General features: G+C 32.7%; 1 protein-coding gene across 1 annotated transcript in view; it reads left to right on the top strand.

Moving 5' to 3' along the window:
* The first annotated feature begins 4,244 nt into the window (after window positions 1-4,244).
* hsf2 (heat shock transcription factor 2) overlaps window positions 4,245-20,936 on the top strand; it is a 34,974-nt gene continuing 18,282 nt past the window's right edge. Inside the window, exon 1 of the mRNA XM_041804888.1 lies at window positions 4,245-4,449. Within this exon, the coding sequence (XP_041660822.1) occupies window positions 4,357-4,449 (93 nt within the window). The 5' untranslated portion in view covers window positions 4,245-4,356. The remainder of the gene's footprint in view (window positions 4,450-20,936) is intronic.

Raw genomic sequence — 20,936 nt, forward strand, 5'->3', positions numbered from 1 at the left:
TTCTCTGATTGGCTGAGGATAAAGGCAATAAAGTTCAATGAATCAGCAGAGTTAGGACAGTAGAGTTAGGAAGAGATCACAGTTTGGCCAAAAAAATGGCTGAGGCAATCAGGCTACGAGGCTAACAATATGAAACCAAGGAGATCAAGGAGACATTTAGAGCACAGAGAGAAAATCTAAGAACCTGAATCTGAGCCCACAAATTCAGAAATTATGTTCTAAGAATGTTGAAATTAGCTTGTGAGTTTTGCAACAATAATGATTCCATAAACAATCATATAAGATTATCATGAATTAAGAAAAAAAATTCACATTTGTGTAAACATGTGTAAAAATATCAGTTATGAGGAGTTGTGTGGGGGCTTGGAGAACTCCCATCACTACTGAGGCTCCATGGCATGGAAATGTGCAGGAACTACTGTAAAGAAATTCAAAAATGAAATCTCTAATGCAGCAATGGTGTGTTTTACATTTTAACTTGAAGCCCATTACCTCATTAACGATGGAAGAAAGACATTCTCTGACCAGCTGCAGGCTTTGATTGTGATATAGTCGCAGGAAGTTTGAGCTCTTGTAGAGATCTGAATAATGAAATACCAGTCAGAATTCTGTTAGTTACTCAGTAAAAATCAGAAGTCAGACTTAAGTCAAAATTCTAAGATCAAAGTCAGAATTCTAAGATCAAAGTCAGAATTCTGAGACTTATGTCAGAATTCTAAAACTTATGTCAGAATTCTGATACTTAAGTCAGAATTCTGAGACTATAGTCAGAATTCTGAGATCAAAGTCAGAATTCTGAGACTTATGTCAGAATTCTGAGATCAAAGTCAGAATTCTGAGACATAGGTCAGAATTATAATATCAAAGTCAGAATTCTGAAACTTAAATCAGAATTCTGAGATAAATGTCAGAATTATGAGACTTAGGCCAGAATTATGAGATCAAAGTCAGAATTCTGGGATCAAAGTCAGAATATTGAGACTTAAGTCAGAATTCTGAGATCAAAGTCAGAATTCTGAGACTTATGTCAGAATTATAATATCAAAGTCAGAATTCTGAAACTTAAATCAGAATTCTGAGATCAAAGTCAGAATTATGAGATCAAAGTCAGAATTCTGACACTACAGTCAGAATTCTGAGATCAAAGTCAGAATTCTGAGACTTAAGCCAGAATTCTGAGACTTAAGCCAGAATTCTGAGACTCAAGCCAGAATTCTGAGACTTAACTCAAAACTATAAGATCAAAGTCAGAATTTTGAAACGTAAGTCAGAATTATGAGGTCTAAGTCAGAATTATGGGATCAAAGTCAGAATTATGAGATCAAAGTCAGAATTCTGAGACTTATGTCAAAATTCTGAGATCAAAGTCAGAATTCTGAAACTTAAAGATGCAGTGTGTAATATTTAGCCTATTAGCATTTAGCAAAACAAGCTTGGTTAAAATGAAACATAACATTTATAAGTAGACTGATCTAAATTAGTGTTGACATCTGATAACACATTTTTTAAATTTATGTTTTAAATTAACCCAGAATAAGCCTTTTATTCATACATAGGGAGGGTCCCCTCCAAGGAAGCTGCCATCTTGGATTTTTGCATTTTGCCTGTTTCTATGGCACCACAGAAGGAACCAAATAACAGTTAAGCATGTATTGATTTTTAAACTTCACTGGTTCCCACAGTTATCACCAGAAAAATGAGCATCACACTCCAGAATTGACTGTTAGATGTTGATAGTCCCATTTTTACACACTGTACCTTTAAATCAGAATTCTGAGATCGAAGTCAGAATTCTAGGATCAAAGTCAGAATTCTGAGATCAAAGTCAGAATTCTGAGACTTGTGTCAGAATTCTGAGATCAAAGTCAGAATTCTGAAACTTGTGTCAGAATTCTGAGATCAAAGTCAGAATTCTGAGACTTGTGTCAGAATTCTGGGATCAAAGTCAGAATTCTGAGATCACAGTTAGAATACTAAGACCAAAGTCAGAATTCTGAGAGTTAAGTCAGAATTCTGGGATCACAGTCAGAATTCTGAGATCACAGTTAGAATACTAAGACCAAAGTCAGAATTCTGAGAGTTAAGTCAGAATTCTGGGATCACAGTCAGAATTCTGAGATCAAAGTCAGAATTCTGAGATCAAAGTCAGAATGATCTCAGAATTTTTTTTTTTTTTTTACAAAAATTATTCTTCAGGAATTTTGCCCTTATTTTGACAGGACATCTGAAGAGAGACAGGAAATCTTTGGAAAGCGAATAGGAGAAAACATTCACTGACTTTACTTTGATCTTTGAATTCTGACTCTGACATGCTTTTATTTTAAAATAGTCAGAGGATGTGTACGCTGTTAAAATAAGGAGACAGTTAAACTAGAATACTGTTTATAACCCCAATCATCACACTAATGTTAGTGGCCATAACCATGATGATAACTCTCCATGTGAATGCTGGATGTTATGGCAAATAGACTCACAGCCTTCACTTTGTTTAAAGCAGGCTGTTTTTAATGAAACAATGTTGCCACCTGCTGGACAAAGGGGGAGTTATGGTAACTGTGCAGAAACGCAGAGTACCATCAACTGCTGACGCTCATCTTTTGTTCTGAATCAGAATAGAGGAACTTTTAGATAGAGTTTCAAACATTTAACATAATCACTGACAACTTTATTTAAAAAAAATAAAACAAAGCAATTCAATATTACAACCTTCTCATTATTAAGCTGAGGTTAAAATTCAATACAACCCTCATCAGTCAAACAACATCCACAGCTGTTGAATAACAAAACTAAAACACCTACTTACCCAGGAATGGCTGATTTCTTGTTGTTTATTCACTGAGAATCACAGACCAACTCCTGCACGCTGTCTAAACTGCACAAAAACATCAGCCTCTCAGTGAACAAGTCATGATAAAGCACTCTCTGGGAGCCTTTTGATTGGACAAATGTGTTAAAGTGCCCTGTGTGAGACCTTCTAGTGGACCAAAGCTCATCTGTAATGTCACTAAACATTCTGATCTCTTTATGCTGATGTATATAAGCAATAATTCCTGTAACTGAATACTTCAGATCTCAAGATTTAAGCACAAACTTTTAGATCTTATATTCGCAAGAGGAAAATAGTGTGTTTGCCAACACAGTTGGTCATGCCATCCACAAATGACAGTTAAAGCTGGATCATGGAGAAAAGAAGACATATGTGAACAGGATCCAGAAACACCACCATCATCTCTGGACCAAAGCTCATTTAACATGGACTGAGGGAACATGGAAAACTGTTCTGTGGTCAGATGAAACCACAGATGCTGTCCTGTAGACTAAAGAGGAGAGGGAGCATCCAGCTTGTTCTCCTGGCTCAGTTCTAAAGCCTGCATCTCTGATGGTATGGGGTTGCATTAGTGCCTATGGCATGGTCAGCTCTAACATCTAGAAAGAAACTATCAATGCTGAAAAGTAGAGAGAGGTTTAAGAGCAACATGTGCTCACATCCAGACGACGTGTCTGTCAGGGAAGGCCTTGACTGTTTCTGCAAGACGATGCTAAACCACATACCACATCCATCACAACATCATGGCTTCACAGGAGAAGAGTACGGGTCCTGAACTGGCCTGCCTGCAGTCCAGACCTTTCACCGATAGAAACATTAGGAGCATCAGAAAAGGAAAAATAAAGAAGACCCAGGGCTGTTTAGCAGCTAGAATCCAACAACAGACAAGAATAAGACAACATTCCTCTCCCAAAACTCCAGTAACTGGTCTCCTCACTCCCCAGACGTTTACGGACTGTTTAAAGAAGAGGGGATGCTATACAATGGTAAACATGGCCCTGTCCCTACTTTTTTTAGATGTGTTGCTGCCGTCAAATTCAAGATAAATGGTTTTCCTGAAACGGTAAAAACAGGGGTTTATAAAACGTGACAACGTTTTTATGTATATTTTACAGTGTCCCAACTTTTGGGGGGGAATTTGGGTTGTAAATTGACAGCAAAGGCTTTCTTTATAATGATAATAATAATAATAACAATAATTATTGTTATCATTATTATTATTATTATTATTATTATGTCTGTATGTTGTTGTATTAAGGAAACCCACCGGGATGAATGTTTTTCTCTGATTTAAATGAACTCTCGCTGTTTGCATGAAACTCCACGTGAGAGACGTTACGTAACGTCTGTTTGGACCAATCAGCTGCCGTCACCAGGACCGGAAACTGTAATACCCATTTCCCCAAAGCGACAGAGAGGAGCACGTCTCTTCCAGGGCTACAAACAGGCTACAACCAGGCTAAAAACAGGCTATAAACGGGCAAATACCCAAATAACACCAGAGCTGACGCTGCGTGGATGTCAGAGCCATGAAGCACAGCTCTAACGTCCCGGCCTTCCTCACCAAACTGTGGACTCTGGTGGAGGATGAAAACACCAACGAGTTCATCTGCTGGAGCCAGGTAATGCTAAAACGTCTAGCATGCTAGTACCGCTCGGTCTGCGGCAACAGGCAGGGATGCTAATGCTGTTAGCATGCTTGTTTTGGGAGCTAACGCAAAGCTAGCGGTAAAATTAGCTTCAAACAAACCGCTGCATGGTTAGCACCGAGCAACGCTCCCATCAGTAAATGACATTATGAAGACTTAAGGCTAATTTATGGTTAAAGTAGCATCAAGCATAACGCCACTTTAAGCACAGCCCTAATAGTTAGAGGCCAGGCTAAACCGCGTTAGCAAGCTAGGTATTTACCTTTTAAGGTTACCTGTTCTGCATCAGCGTCACTCTGAGGTAGAGCTCTGTGGATGGATGGAGGCTAAAGAAAACACTATAGAAACGATCCAGGGCACTGGACAGCTGGAGAATGTCATCAGTTTAAATAATAGTAAAATTATACCATGAATAACTTCAGACCAATGGGAAGAACATTACTTAACCTAGCATCTGACAGCATTGCGACGTTTAGCGACAATGGGTTGAATAAGTAGGTAAATACTGATAAATACTGAGTAACTAACTGTAAGTAAAGCAGGTAAATACTGAGTAACTAACTGTTATTATAGCAGGTAAATACTGAGTAACTAACTGTTACTAAAGCAGGTAAATACTGAGTAACTAACTGTTATTATAGCAGGTAAATACTGAGTAACTAACTGTTACTAAAGCAGGTAAATACTGAGTAACTAACTGTTACTAAAGCAGGTAAATACTGAGTAACTAACTGTTACTAAAGCAGGTAAATACTGAGTAACTAACTGTTACTAAAGCAGGTAAATCCTGAGTAACTAACTGTTACTAAAGCAGGTAAATCCTGAGTAACTAACTGTTAGTAAAGCAGGTAAATCCTGAGTAACTAACTGTTAGTAAAGCAGGTAAATACTGAGTAACTAACAGTAATTGAAACAGGTAAATACTGAGTAACTAACTGTTATTATAGCAGGTAAATACTGAGTAACTAACTGTTAGTAAAGCAGGTAATTAGTGAGTAACTAACTGTTAGTAAAGCAGGTAAATCCTGAGTAACTAACTGTTAGTAAAGCAGGTAAATCCTGAGTAACTAACTGTTAGTAAAGCAGGTAAATACTGAGTAACTAACTGTTAGTAAAGCAGGTAAATACTGAGTAACTAACTGTTAGTAAAGCAGGTAAATACTGAGTAACTAACAGTAATTGAAACAGGTAAATACTGAGTAACTAACTGTTATTATAGCAGGTAAATACTGAGTAACTAACTGTTATTAAAGCAGGTAAATCCTGAGTAACTAACTGTTAGTAAAGCAGGTAAATCCTGAGTAACTAACTGTTAGTAAAGCAGGTGAATACTGAGTAACTAACTGTTAGTAAAGCAGGTGAATACTGAGTAACTAACTGTTAGTAAAGCAGGTAAATACTGAGTAACTAACTGTTAGTAAAGCAGGTAAATACTGAGTAACTAACTGTTATTAAAGCTGGTAAATACTGAGTAACTAACGGTTAGTAAAGCAGGTGAATACTGAGTAACTAACTGTTATTATAGCAGGTAAATACTGAGTAACTAACTGTTATTATAGCAGGTAAATACTGAGTAACTAACTGTTATTAAAGCAGGTAAATACTGAGTAACTAACTGTTAGTAAAGCAGGTAAATCCTGAGTAACTAACTGTTAGTAAAGCAGGTAAATACTGAGTAATTAACTGTTAGTAAAGCAGGTACATACTGAGTAACTAACTGTTAGTACAGCAGGTAAATACTGAGTAACTAACTGTTATTGAAGCAGGTAAATACTGAGTAACTAACTGTTATTATAGCAGGTAAATACTGAGTAACTAACTGTTAGTAAAGCAGGTGAATACTGAGTAACTAACTGTTATTAAAGCAGGTAAATACTGAGTAACTAACTGTTAGTAAAGCAGGTGAATACTGAGTAACTAACTGTTAGTAAAGCAGGTAAATACTGAGTAACTAACTGTTATTATAGCGGGTAAATACTGAGTAACTAACTGTTATTAAAGCAGGTAAATACTGAGTAACTAACTGTTAGTAAAGCAGGTAAATACTGAGTAACTAACTGTTAGTAAAGCAGGTGAATACTGAGTAACTAACTGTTAGTAAAGCAGGTAAATACTGAGTAACTAACAGTTATTGAAGCAGGTAAATACTGAGTAACTAACTGTTATTGAAGCAGGTAAATACTGAGTAACTAACTGTTATTATAGCAGGTAAATACTGAGTAACTAACTGTTATTGAAGCAGGTAAATACTGAGTAACTAACTGTTATGAAAGCAGGTAAATACTGAGTAACTAACTGTTAGTAAAGCAGGTGAATACTGAGTAACTAACTGTTATTAAAGCAGGTAAATACTGAGTAACTAACTGTTAGTAAAGCAGGTGAATACTGAGTAACTAACTGTTATTAAAGCAGGTAAATACTGAGTAACTAACTGTTATTAAAGCAGGTAAATACTGAGTAACTAACTGTTATTAAAGCAGGTAAATACTGAGTAACTAACTGTTATTAAAGCAGGTAAATACTGAGTAACTAACTGTTATTAAAGCAGGTAAATACTGAGTAACTAACTGTTATTAAAGCAGGTAAATACTGAGTTACTAACTGTTATTATAACAGGTAAATACTGAGTAACTAACTGTTATTATAACAGGTAAATTCTGAGTAACTCACTGTTAGTAAAGCAGGAAAATACTGAGTAACTAACTGTTATTAAAGCAGGTAAATACTGAGTAACTAACTGTTACTAAAGCAGGTAAATACTGAGTAACTAACTGTTATTGAAGCAGGTAAATACTGAGTAACTAACTGTTATTATAGCAGGTAAATACTGAGTAACTAACTGTTAGTAAAGCAGGTAATTAGTGAGTAACTAACTGTTACTAAATCAGGTAAATACTGAGTAACTAACTGTTACTAAAGCAGGTAAATACTGAGTAACTAACTGTTATTAAAGCAGGTAAATACTGAGTAACTTACTGTTATTATAGCAGGTAAATACTGAGTAACTAACTGTTAGTAAAGCAGGAAAATACTGAGTAACTAACTGTTACTAAAGCAGGTAAATACTGAGTAACTAACTGTTATTATAGCAGGTAAATACTGAGTAACTAACTGTTATTATAGCTGGTAAATACTGAGTAACTAACCTATTAAAGCAGGTAAATACTGAGTAACTAACTGTTATTAAAGCAGGTAAATACTGAGTTACTAACTATTATTATAACAGGTAAATACTGAGTAACTAACTGTTATTAAAGCAGGTAAATACTGAGTAACTAACTGTTAGTAAAGCAGGTAAATCCTGAGTAACTAACTGTTAGTAAAGCAGGTAAATACTGAGTAATTAACTGTTAGTAAAGCAGGTACATACTGAGTAACTAACTGTTAGTACAGCAGGTAAATACTGAGTAACTAACTGTTATTGAAGCAGGTAAATACTGAGTAACTAACTGTTATTATAGCAGGTAAATACTGAGTAACTAACTGTTAGTAAAGCAGGTGAATACTGAGTAACTAACTGTTATTAAAGCAGGTAAATACTGAGTAACTAACTGTTAGTAAAGCAGGTGAATACTGAGTAACTAACTGTTAGTAAAGCAGGTAAATACTGAGTAACTAACTGTTATTATAGCGGGTAAATACTGAGTAACTAACTGTTATTAAAGCAGGTAAATACTGAGTAACTAACTGTTAGTAAAGCAGGTAAATACTGAGTAACTAACTGTTAGTAAAGCAGGTGAATACTGAGTAACTAACTGTTAGTAAAGCAGGTAAATACTGAGTAACTAACAGTTATTGAAGCAGGTAAATACTGAGTAACTAACTGTTATTGAAGCAGGTAAATACTGAGTAACTAACTGTTATTATAGCAGGTAAATACTGAGTAACTAACTGTTATTGAAGCAGGTAAATACTGAGTAACTAACTGTTATTAAAGCAGGTAAATACTGAGTAACTAACTGTTATTGAAGCAGGTAAATACTGAGTAACTAACTGTTATTATAGCAGGTAAATACTGAGTAACTAACTGTTAGTAAAGCAGGTGAATACTGAGTAACTAACTGTTATTAAAGCAGGTAAATACTGAGTAACTAACTGTTATTAAAGCAGGTAAATACTGAGTAACTAACTGTTATTAAAGCAGGTAAATACTGAGTAACTAACTGTTATTAAAGCAGGTAAATACTGAGTAACTAACTGTTATTAAAGCAGGTAAATACTGAGTAACTAACTGTTATTAAAGCAGGTAAATACTGAGTTACTAACTGTTATTATAACAGGTAAATACTGAGTAACTAACTGTTATTATAACAGGTAAATTCTGAGTAACTCACTGTTAGTAAAGCAGGAAAATACTGAGTAACTAACTGTTATTAAAGCAGGTAAATACTGAGTAACTAACTGTTACTAAAGCAGGTAAATACTGAGTAACTAACTGTTATTGAAGCAGGTAAATACTGAGTAACTAACTGTTATTATAGCAGGTAAATACTGAGTAACTAACTGTTAGTAAAGCAGGTAATTAGTGAGTAACTAACTGTTACTAAATCAGATAAATACTGAGTAACTAACTGTTACTAAAGCAGGTAAATACTGAGTAACTAACTGTTATTAAAGCAGGTAAATACTGAGTAACTTACTGTTATTATAGCAGGTAAATACTGAGTAACTAACTGTTAGTAAAGCAGGAAAATACTGAGTAACTAACTGTTACTAAAGCAGGTAAATACTGAGTAACTAACTGTTATTATAGCAGGTAAATACTGAGTAACTAACTGTTATTATAACAGGTAAATACTGAGTAACTAACTGTTAGTAAAGCAGGAAAATACTGAGTAACTAACTGTTACTAAAGCAGGTAAATACTGAGTAACTAACTGTTATTATAGCTGGTAAATACTGAGTAACTAACCTATTAAAGCAGGTAAATACTGAGTAACTAACTGTTATTAAAGCAGGTAAATACTGAGTTACTAACTGTTATTATAACAGGTAAATACTGAGTAACTAACTGTTATTATAACAGGTAAATTCTGAGTAACTCACTGTTAGTAAAGCAGGAAAATACTGAGTAACTAACTGTTATTAAAGCAGGTAAATACTGAGTAACTAACTGTTACTAAAGCAGGTAAATACTGAGTAACTAACTGTTATTGAAGCAGGTTAATACTGAGTAACTAACTGTTATTATAGCAGGTAAATACTGAGTAACTAACTGTTAGTAAAGCAGGTAATTAGTGAGTAACTAACTGTTACTAAATCAGGTAAATACTGAGTAACTAACTGTTATTAAAGCAGGTAAATACTGAGTAACTTACTGTTATTATAGCAGGTAAATACTGAGTAACTAAGTGTTAGTAAAGCAGGAAAATACTGAGTAACTAACTGTTACTAAAGCAGGTAAATACTGAGTAACTAACTGTTATTATAGCAGGTAAATACTGAGTAACTAACTGTTATTATAACAGGTAAATACTGAGTAACTAACTGTTAGTAAAGCAGGAGAATACTGAGTAACTAACTGTTACTAAAGCAGGTAAATACTGAGTAACTAACTGTTATTATAGCTGGTAAATACTGAGTAACTAACCTATTAAAGCAGGTAAATACTGAGTAACTAACTGTTATTAAAGCAGGTAAATACTGAGTAACTAACTGTTAGTAAAGCAGGTAAATAGTGAGTTACTAACTGTCATTAAAGCAGGTAAATACTGAGTAACTAACTGTTATTAAAGCAGGTAAATACTGAGTTACTAACTGTTATTAAAGCGGGTAAATACTGAGTAACTAACTGTTATTAAAGCAGGTAAATACTGAGTAACTAACTGTTATTAAAGCAGGTAAATACTGAGTAACTAACTGTTAGTAAAGCAGGTAAATAGTAAGTAACTAACTGTTATTAAAGCAGGTAAATACTGAGTAACTAACTGTTATTATACCTGGTAAATACTGAGTAACTAACTGTTATTAAAGCAGGTAAATACTGATTAACTAACTGTTATTATAGCAGGTAAATACTGAGTAACTAACTGTTATTAAAGCTGGTAAATACTGAGTAACTAACTGTTATTAAAGATGGTAAATACTGAGTAACTAACTGTTATTAAAGCTGGTAAATACTGAGTAACTAACTGTTATTAAAGCTGGTAAATACTGAGTAACTAACTGTTATTAAAGCAGGTAAATACTGAGTAACTAACTGTTAGTAAAGCTGGTAAATACTGAGTAACTAACTGTTATTAAAGCAGGTAAATACTGAGTAACTAACTGTTATTAAAGCAGGTAAATACTGAGAAACTAACTCTTATTAAAGCAGGTAAATACTGAGTAAATAACTGTTTTGATAGCAGGTAAATACTGAGTAACTAACTCTTAGTAAAACAGGTAAATACTGAGTAACTAACTGTTATGATAGCAGTTAAATACTGAGTAACTAACTGTGATGAAAGCAGGTAAATACTGAGTAACTAACTGTTATTATAGCAGGTAAATACTGAGTAACTAACTGTTATTATAGCAGGTAAATACTGAGTAACTAACCTATTAAAGCAGGTAAATACTGAGTAACTAACTGTTATTATAGCAGGTAAATACTGAGTAACTAACTGTTATTATAGCAGATAAATACTGAGTAACTAACTGTTATTATAGCAGGTAAATACTGAGTAACTAACTGTTATTATAACAGGTAAATACTGAGTAACTAACTGTTATTATAGCAGGTAAATACTGAGTAACTAACTGTTAGTAAAGCAGGTGAATACTGAGTAACTAACTGTTAGTAAAGCAGGTGAATACTGAGTAACTAACTGTTAGTAAAGCAGGTAAATACTGAGTAACTAACTGTTATTAAAGCAGGTAAATACTGAGTAACTAACTGTTATTATAGCAGGTAAATACTGAGTAACTAACTGTTAGTAAAGCAGGTGAATACTGAGTAACTAACTGTTATTAAAGCAGGTAAATACTGAGTAACTAACTGTTAGTAAAGCAGGTAAATACTGAGTAACTTACTGTTAGTAAAGCAGGTAAATACTGAGTAACTAACTGTTATTATAGCAGGTAAATCCTGAGTAACTAACTGTTAGTAAAGCAGGTAAATACTGAGTAACTAACTGTTAGTAAAGCAGGTAAATCCTGAGTAACTAACTGTTAGTAAAGCAGGTAAATACTGAGTAACTAACTGTTATTAAAGCAGGTAAATACTGAGTTACTAACTGTTACTAAAGCTGGTAAATACTGAGTAACTAACTGTTACTAGAGCAGGTAAATTCTGAGTAACTCACTGTTAGTAAAGCAGGAAAATACTGAGTAACTAACTGTTATTAAAGCAGGTAAATACTGAGTAACTAACTGTTACTAAAGCAGGTAAATACTGAGTAACTAACTGTTATTGAAGCAGGTAAATACTGAGTAACTAACTGTTATTATAGCAGGTAAATACTGAGTAACTAACTGTTAGTAAAGCAGGTAATTAGTGAGTAACTAACTGTTACTAAATCAGGTAAATACTGAGTAACTAACTGTTACTAAAGCAGGTAAATACTGAGTAACTAACTGTTATTATAACAGGTAAATACTGAGTAACTTACTGTTATTATAGCAGGTAAATACTGAGTAACTAACTGTTAGTAAAGCAGGAAAATACTGAGTAACTAACTGTTACTAAAGCAGGTAAATACTGAGTAACTTACTGTTATTATAGCAGGTAAATACTGAGTAACTAACTGTTAGTAAAGCAGGTAAATACTGAGTAACTAACTGTTATTATAACAGGTAAATACTGAGTAACTAACTGTTAGTAAAGCAGGAAAATACTGAGTAACTAACTGTTACTAAAGCAGGTAAATACTGAGTAACTAACTGTTATTATAGCAGGTAAATACTGAGTAACTAACTGTTATTATAGCAGGTAAATACTGAGTAACTAACTGTTATTATAGCAGGTAAATACTGAGTAACTAACTGTTATTATAGCAGGTAAATACTGAGTAACTAACTGTTATTATAACAGGTAAATACTGAGTAACTGACTGTTAGTAAAGCAGGAAAATACTGAGTAACTAACTGTTACTAAAGCAGGTAAATACTGAGTAACTAACCTATTAAAGCAGGTAAATACTGAGTAACTAACTGTTATTAAAGCAGGTAAATACTGAGTAACTAACTGTTAGTAAAGCAGGTAAATAGTGAGTTACTAACTGTCATTAAAGCAGGTAAATACTGAGTAACTAACTGTTATTAAAGCAGGTAAATACTGAGTTACTAACTGTTATTAAAGCAGGTAAATACTGAGTAACTAACTGTTATTAAAGCAGGTAAATACTGAGTAACTAACTGTTATTAAAGCAGGTAAATACTGAGTAACTAACCATAGTAAAGCAGGTAAATACTGAGTAACTTACTGTTATTAAAGCAGGTAAATACTGAGTAACTAACTGTTATTATACCTGGTAAATACTGAGTAACTAACTGTTATTAAAGCAGGTAAATACTGAGTAACTAACTGTTATTATAGCAGGTAAATACTGAGTAACTAACTGTTATTAAAGCTGGTAAATACTGAGTAACTAACTGTTATTAAAGCTGGTAAATACTGAGTAACTAACTGTTATTAAAGCAGGTAAATACTGAGTAACTAACTGTTATTAAAGCTGGTAAATACTGAGTAACTAACTGTTATTAAAGCAGGAAAATACTGAGTAACTAACTGTTATTAAAGCAGGTAAATACTGAGAAACTAACTCTTATTAAAGCAGGTAAATACTGAGTAAATAACTGTTTTGATAGCAGGTAAATACTGAGTAAGTAACTCTTAGTAAAACAGGTAAATACTGAGTAACTAACTGTTATTATACCTGGTAAATACTGAGTAACTAACTGTTATGAAATCAGGTAAATACTGAGTAACTAACTGTTATTAAAGCAGGTAAATACTGAGTAACTAACTGTTATTATAGCAGGTAAATACTGAGTAACTAACCTATTAAAGCAGGTAAATACTGAGTAACTAGCTGTTATTATAGCAGGTAATTAGTGAGTAACTACATGTTACTAAAGCGGGTAAATACTGAGTAACTAACTGTTATTGAAGCAGGTAAATACTGAGTAACTAACTGTTATTGAAGCAGGTAAATACTGAGTAACTAACTCTTAGTAAAGCAGGTAAATACTGAGTAACCTACTATTATTATAGCAGGTAAATACTGAGTAACTAACTGTTATTATAGCAGGTAAATACTGAGTAACTAACTGTTACTAAAGCAGGTAAATTCTGAGTAACTAACTCTTAGTAAAGCAGGTAAATACTGAGTAACTAACTCTTAGTAAAGCAGGTAAATACTGAGTTACTAACTGTTACTAAAGCAGGTAATTGGTGAGTAACTAACTGTTACTAAATCAGGTAAATACTTAGTAACTAACTGTTATTAAAGCAGGTAATTAGTGAGTAACTAACTGTTACTAAAGCAGGTAATTAGTGAGTAACTAACTGTTACTAAATCAGGTAAATACTGAGTAACTAACTGTTATTATACCTGGTAAATACTGAGTAACTAACTGTTATTAAAGCTGGTAAATACTGAGTAACTAACTGTTATTAAAGCAGGTAAATACTGAGTAACTAACTGTTATTAAAGCTGGTAAATACTGAGTAACTAACTGTTATTAAAGCAGGTAAATACTGAGTAACTAACTGTTATTAAAGCAGGTAAATACTGAGTAACTAACTGTTATTAAAGCTGGTAAATACTGAGTAACTAACTGTTATTAAAGCAGGTAAATACTAAGTAACTAACTGTTATTAAAGCAGGTAAATACTGAGTAACTAACTGTTATTAAAGCAGGTAAATACTGAGTAACTAACTGTTATTAAAGCTGGTAAATACTGAGTAACTAACTGTTATTAAAGCAGGTAAATACTGAGTAACTAACTGTTATTAAAGCAGGTAAATACTGAGTAACTAACTGTTATTAAAGCAGGTAAATACTGAGTAACTAACTGTTATTAAAGCAGGTAAATACTGAGTAACTAACTGTTATTAAAGCAGGTAAATACTGAGAAACTAACTGTTATTAAAGCAGGTAAATACTGAGTAAATAACTGTTTTGATAGCAGGTAAATACTGAGTAAGTAACTCTTAGTAAAACAGGTAAATACTGAGTAACTAACTGTTATGATAGCAGGTAAATACTGAGTAACTAACTGTTATGAAAGCAGGTAAATACTGAGTAACTAACTGTTATTAAAGCAGGTAAATACTGAGTAACTAACTGTTATTATAGCAGGTAAATACTGAGTAACTAACCTATTAAAGCAGGTAAATACTGAGTAACTAACTGTTACTAAAGCAGGTAAATACTGAGTAACTAACTCTTAGTAAAGCAGGTAAATACTGAGTAGCTAACTGTTATTATAGCAGCTAAATACTGAGTAACTAACCGTAATTATAGCAGGTAAATACTGAGTAATTAACCTAATAAAGCAGGTAAATACTGAGTAACTAACTGTTATTATAGCAGGTAAATACTGAGTAACTAACCTATTAAAGCAGGTAAATACTGAGTAACTTACTGTTATTAGAGCAGGTAAATACTGAGTAACTAACTGTTATTATAGCAGGTAAATACTGAGTAACTTACTCTTAGTAAAGCAGGTAAATACTGAGTTACTAACTCTTAGTAAAGCAGGTAAATACTGAGTAACTAACTGTTATTAAAGCAGGTAAATACTGAGTAACTAACTCTTAGTAAAGCAGGTAAATACTGAGTAACTAACTGTTATTATAGCAGGTAATTAGTGAGTAACTAACTGTTGCTAAAGTAGGTAAATACTTAGTAACTAACCTATTAAACCAGGTAAATACTGAGTAACTAACTGTTACTAAAGCAGGTAAATACTGAGTAACTAACTGTTATTATAACAGGTAAATACTGAGTAGCTAACTGTTATTATAGCAGGTAAATACAGAGTAACTAACCTATTAAAGCAGGTAAATACTGAGTAACTAACTGTTATTGCAGGTAAATACTGAGTAACTAACTGTTACTAAAGCAGGTAAATACTGAGTAACTAACTGTTATTAAAGCAGGTAAATACTGATTAACTAACTGTTATTATAGCAGGTAAATACTGAGTAACTAACTTACTAAAGCAGGTAAATACTGAGTAACTAACTCTTAGTAAAGCAGGTAAATACTGAGTAACTAACTGTTATTATAGCTGGTAAATACTGAGTAACTAACTGTTATGAAAGCTGGTAAATACTGAGTAACTAACCTATTAAAGCAGGTAAATACTGAGTAACTAACTCTTAGTAAAGCAGGTAAATACTGAGTAACTAGCTGTTATTATAGCAGGTAATTAGTGAGTAACTACATGTTACTAAAGCGGGTAAATACTGAGTAACTAACTGTTATTGAAGCAGGTAAATACTGAGTAACTAACTGTTATTGAAGCAGGTAAATACTGAGTAACTAACTCTTAGTAAAGCAGGTAAATACTGAGTAACCTACTGTTATTATAGCAGGTAAATACTGAGTAACTAACTGTTATTATAGCAGGTAAATACTGAGTAACTAACTGTTACTAAAGCAGGTAAATTCTGAGTAACTAACTCTTAGTAAAGCAGGTAAATACTGAGTAACTAACTCTTAGTAAAGCAGGTAAATACTGAGTTACTAACTGTTACTAAAGCAGGTAATTGGTGAGTAACTAACTGTTACTAAATCAGGTAAATACTTAGTAACTAACTGTTATTAAAGCAGGTAAATACTTAGTAACTAACTGTTACTAAAACAGGTAATTAGTGAGTAACTAACTGTTACTAAATCAGGTAAATACTGAGTAACTAACTGTTACTAAAGCAGGTAAATACTGAGTTACTAACTGTTACTAAAGCAGGTAAATACTGAGTAACTAACTGTAATTAAAGCAGGTAAATACTGAGTTACTAACTGTTACTAAAGCTGGTAAATCTTGAGTTACTAACTGTTACTAAAGCAGGTAAACACTGAGTAACTGTTACTAAAAAAGGTAAATACTGAGTAACTAACTGTTACTAAAGCAGGTAAATAATGAGTTACTAACTGTTCCTAAAGCAGGTAAACACTGAGTAACTGTTACTAAAAAAGGTAAATACTGAGTAACTAACTGTTTTTAAAGCAGGTAAACACTAAGTAACTAACTGTTACTAAAGCTGGTAAATACTGAGCTACTAACTGTTACTAAAGCAGGTAAATACTGAGTAACTAACTGTTACTAAAGCAGGTAATTATTGAGTAACTCACTGTTACTAAATCAGGTAAATACTGAGTAACTAACTGTTATTAAAGCAGGTAAATACTTAGTAACTAACTGTTACTAAAGCAGGTAAATACTGAGTAACTAACTGTTATTAAAGCAGGTAAATACTGAGTAACTAACTGTTATTAAAGCAGGTAAATACTGAGTAACTAACTGTTATTAAAGCAGGTAATTTTCTGAGTAACTAACTGTTACTAAAGCAGGTAAATACTGAGTAACTAACTGTTATTAAAGCAGGTAAATACTGAGTAACTAACTGTTATTAAAGCAGGTAAATCTGAGTAACTAACTGTTACTAACGCAGGTAAATACTGAGTTGCTAACTGTTGTTAGAGCAGGTAAATACTGAGTAACTTTTACTAAAACAGGTTATTACTGAGTAACTAACTGTTATTAAAGCAGGTAAATACTGAGTAACTAGCTGTTATTATAGCAGGTAATTAGTGAGTAACTACATGTTACTAAAGCTGGTAAATACTGAGTAACTAACTGTTATTAAAGCAGGTAAATACTGAGTAACTAACTGTTATTGAAGCAGGTAAATACTGAGTAACTAACTGTTAGTAAAGCAGGTAATTAGTGAGTAACTAACTGTTACTAAAACAGGTAAATACTGAGTAACTAACTGTTATTAAAGCAGGTAAATACTTAGTAACTAACTGTTACTAAAACAGGTAAATACTAAGTAACTAACTGTTATTAAAGCAGGTAAATACTTAGTAACTAACTGTTATTAAAGCAGGTAAATCTGAGTAACTAACTGTTACTAAAGCAGGTAAATACTGAGTAACTAACTGTTATTAAAGCAGGTAAATCTGAGTAACTAACTGTTATTGAAGCAGGTAAATACTGAGTAACTAGCTGTTATTTTAGCAGGTAATTAGTGAGTAACTACATGTTACTAAAGCGGGTAAATACTGAGTAACTAACTGTTACTAAAGCAGGTAAATACTGAGTAACTAACTCTTAGTAAAGCAGGTAAATACTGAGTAACTAACTGTTATTATAGCTGGTAAATACTGAGTAACTAACTGTTATGAAAGCTGGTAAATACTGAGTAACTAACTGTTATTATAGCAGGTAAATACTGAGTAACTAACAGTTATTATAGCTGGTAAATACTGAGTAACTAACTGTTATTATAGCAGGTAAATACTGAGTAACTAACTGTTACTAGAGCAGGTAAATACTGAGTAACTAACTCTTAGTAAAGCAGGAAAATACTGAGTAACTCACTGTTATTAAAGCAGGTAAATACTGAGTAACTAACTGTTATTAAAGCAGGTAAATACTGAGTAACTAACTGTTATTAAAGCAGGTAAATACTGAGTAACTAACTGTTATTAAAGCAGGTAAATACTGAGTAACTAACCTATTAAAGCAGGTAAATACTGAGTAACTAACTGTTACTAAAGCAGGTAAATACTGAGTTACTAACTGTTACTAAAGCAGGTAAATACTGAGTAACTAACTGTTATTAAAGCAGGTAAATACTGAGTTACTAACTGTTACTAAAGCAGGTTAACACTGAGTAACTGTTACTAAAAAAGGTAAATACTGAGTAACTAACTGTTACTAAAGCAGGTAAATAATGAGTTACTAACTGTTCCTAAAGCAGGTAAACACTGAGTAACTGTTACTAAAAAAGGTAAATACTGAGTAACTAACTGTTTTTAAAGCAGGTAAACACTAAGTAACTAACTGTTACTAAAGCTGGTAAATACTGAGCTACTAACTGTTACTAAAGCAGGTAAATACTGAGTAACTAACTGTTACTAAAGCAGGTAATTATTGAGTAACTAACTGTTACTAAATCAGGTAAATACTGAGTAACTAACTGTTATTAAAGCAGGTAAATACTTAGTAACTAACTGTTACTAAAGCAGGTAAATACTGAGTAACTAACTGTTTTTAAAGCAGGTAAATACTGAGTAACTAAATGTTACTAAAGCAGGTAAATACTGAGTAACTAACTGTTATTAAAGCAGGTAATTTTCTGAGTAACTAACTGTTACTAAAGCAGGTAAATACTGAGTAACTAACTGTTATTAAAGCAGGTAAATACTGAGTAACTAACTGTTATTAAAGCAGGTAAATCTGAGTAACTAACTGTTACTAACGCAGGTAAATACTGAGTTGCTAACTGTTGTTAGAGCAGGTAAATACTGAGTAACTTTTACTAAAACAGGTTAATACTGAGTAACTAACTGTTATTAAAGCAGGTAAATACTGAGTAACTAGCTGTTATTATAGCAGGTAATTAGTGAGTAACTACATGTTACTAAAGCGGGTAAATACTGAGTAACTAACTGTTATTGAAGCAGGTAAATACTGAGTAACTAACTGTTATTGAAGCAGGTAAATACTGAGTAACTAACTGTTAGTAAAGCAGGTAATTAGTGAGTAACTAACTGTTACTAAAACAGGTAAATACTGAGTAACTAACTGTTATTAAAGCAGGTAAATACTTAGTAACTAACTGTTACTAAAACAGGTAAATACTAAGTAACTAACTGTTATTAAAGCAGGTAAATACTTAGTAACTAACTGTTATTAAAGCAGGTAAATCTGAGTAACTAACTGTTACTAAAGCAGGTAAATACTGAGTAACTAACTGTTATTAAAGCAGGTAAATCTGAGTAACTAACTGTTATTGAAGCAGGTAAATACTGAGTAACTAGCTGTTATTATAGCAGGTAATTAGTGAGTAACTACATGTTACTAAAGCGGGTAAATACTGAGTAACTAACTGTTACTAAAGCAGGTAAATCCTGAGTAACTAACTCTTAGTAAAGCAGGTAAATACTGAGTAACTAACTGTTATTATAGCTGGTAAATACTGAGTAACTAACTGTTATGAAAGCTGGTAAATACTGAGTAACTAACTGTTATTATAGCAGGTAAATACTGAGTAACTAACAGTTATTATAGCTGGTAAATACTGAGTAACTAACTGTTATTATAGCAGGTAAATACTGAGTAACTAACTGTTACTAGAGCAGGTAAATACTGAGTAACTAACTGTTATTAAAGCAGGAAAATACTGAGTAACTCACTGTTATTAAAGCAGGTAAATACTGAGTAACCAACTGTTATTAAAGCAGGTAAATACTGAGTAACTAACTGTTATTAAAGCAGGTAAATACTGAGTAACTAACTGTTATGAAAGCTGGTAAATACTGAGTAACTAACCTATTAAAGCAGGTAAATACTGAGTAACTAACTGTTATTAAAGCAGGTAAATACTGAGTAACTAACCTATTAAAGCAGGTAAATACTGAGTAACTAACTGTTATTAAAGCAGGTAAATACTGAGTAACTAACCTATTAAAGCAGGTAAATACTGAGTAACTAACTGTTATTAAAGCAGGTAAATACTGAGTAACTTACTGTTATGAAAGCTGGTAAATACTGAGTAACTAACCTATTAAAGCAGGTAAATACTGAGTAACTAACTGTTATTAAAGCAGGTAAATACTGAGTAACTAACCTATTAAAGCAGGTAAATACTGAGTAACTAACTGTTATTAAAGCAGGTAAATACTGAGTAACTAACCTATTAAAGCAGGTAAATACTGAGTAACTAACTGTTATTAAAGCAGGTAAATACTGAGTAACTAACTGTTATTAAAGCAGGTTAACACTGAGTAACTGTTACTAAAAGACGTAAATACTGAGTAACTAACTGTTGTTAAAGCAGGTAAATACAGAGTAACTAACTGTTATTAAAGCAGGTTAACACTGAGTAACTGTTACTAAAAAAGGTAAATACTGAGTAACTAACCTATTAAAGCAGGTAAACACTGAGTAACTGTTACTAAAAGACGTAAATACTGAGTAACTAACTGTTGTTAAAGCAGGTAAACACTGAGTAACTGTTACTAAAAAAGGTAAATACTGAGTAACTAACTGTTTTTAAAGCAGGTAAATACTGAGTAACTAACTGTTACTAAAGCAAGTAAATACTGAGTAACTAACTGTTACTAAAGCAGGTAAATACTGAGTTACTAACTGTTACTAAGGCAGGTAAATACTGAGTAACTAACTGTTACTAAAGCAGGTAAATACTGAGTTACTAACTGTTACTAAAGCAGGTAAATACTGAGTAACTTACTGTTACTAAAGCAGGTAAATACTGAGTAACTAACTGTTACTA

This window comes from Cheilinus undulatus, linkage group 14, assembly GCF_018320785.1.
Source record: "Cheilinus undulatus linkage group 14, ASM1832078v1, whole genome shotgun sequence".
In the NCBI taxonomy this organism is placed as follows: domain Eukaryota; kingdom Metazoa; phylum Chordata; class Actinopteri; order Labriformes; family Labridae; genus Cheilinus; species Cheilinus undulatus.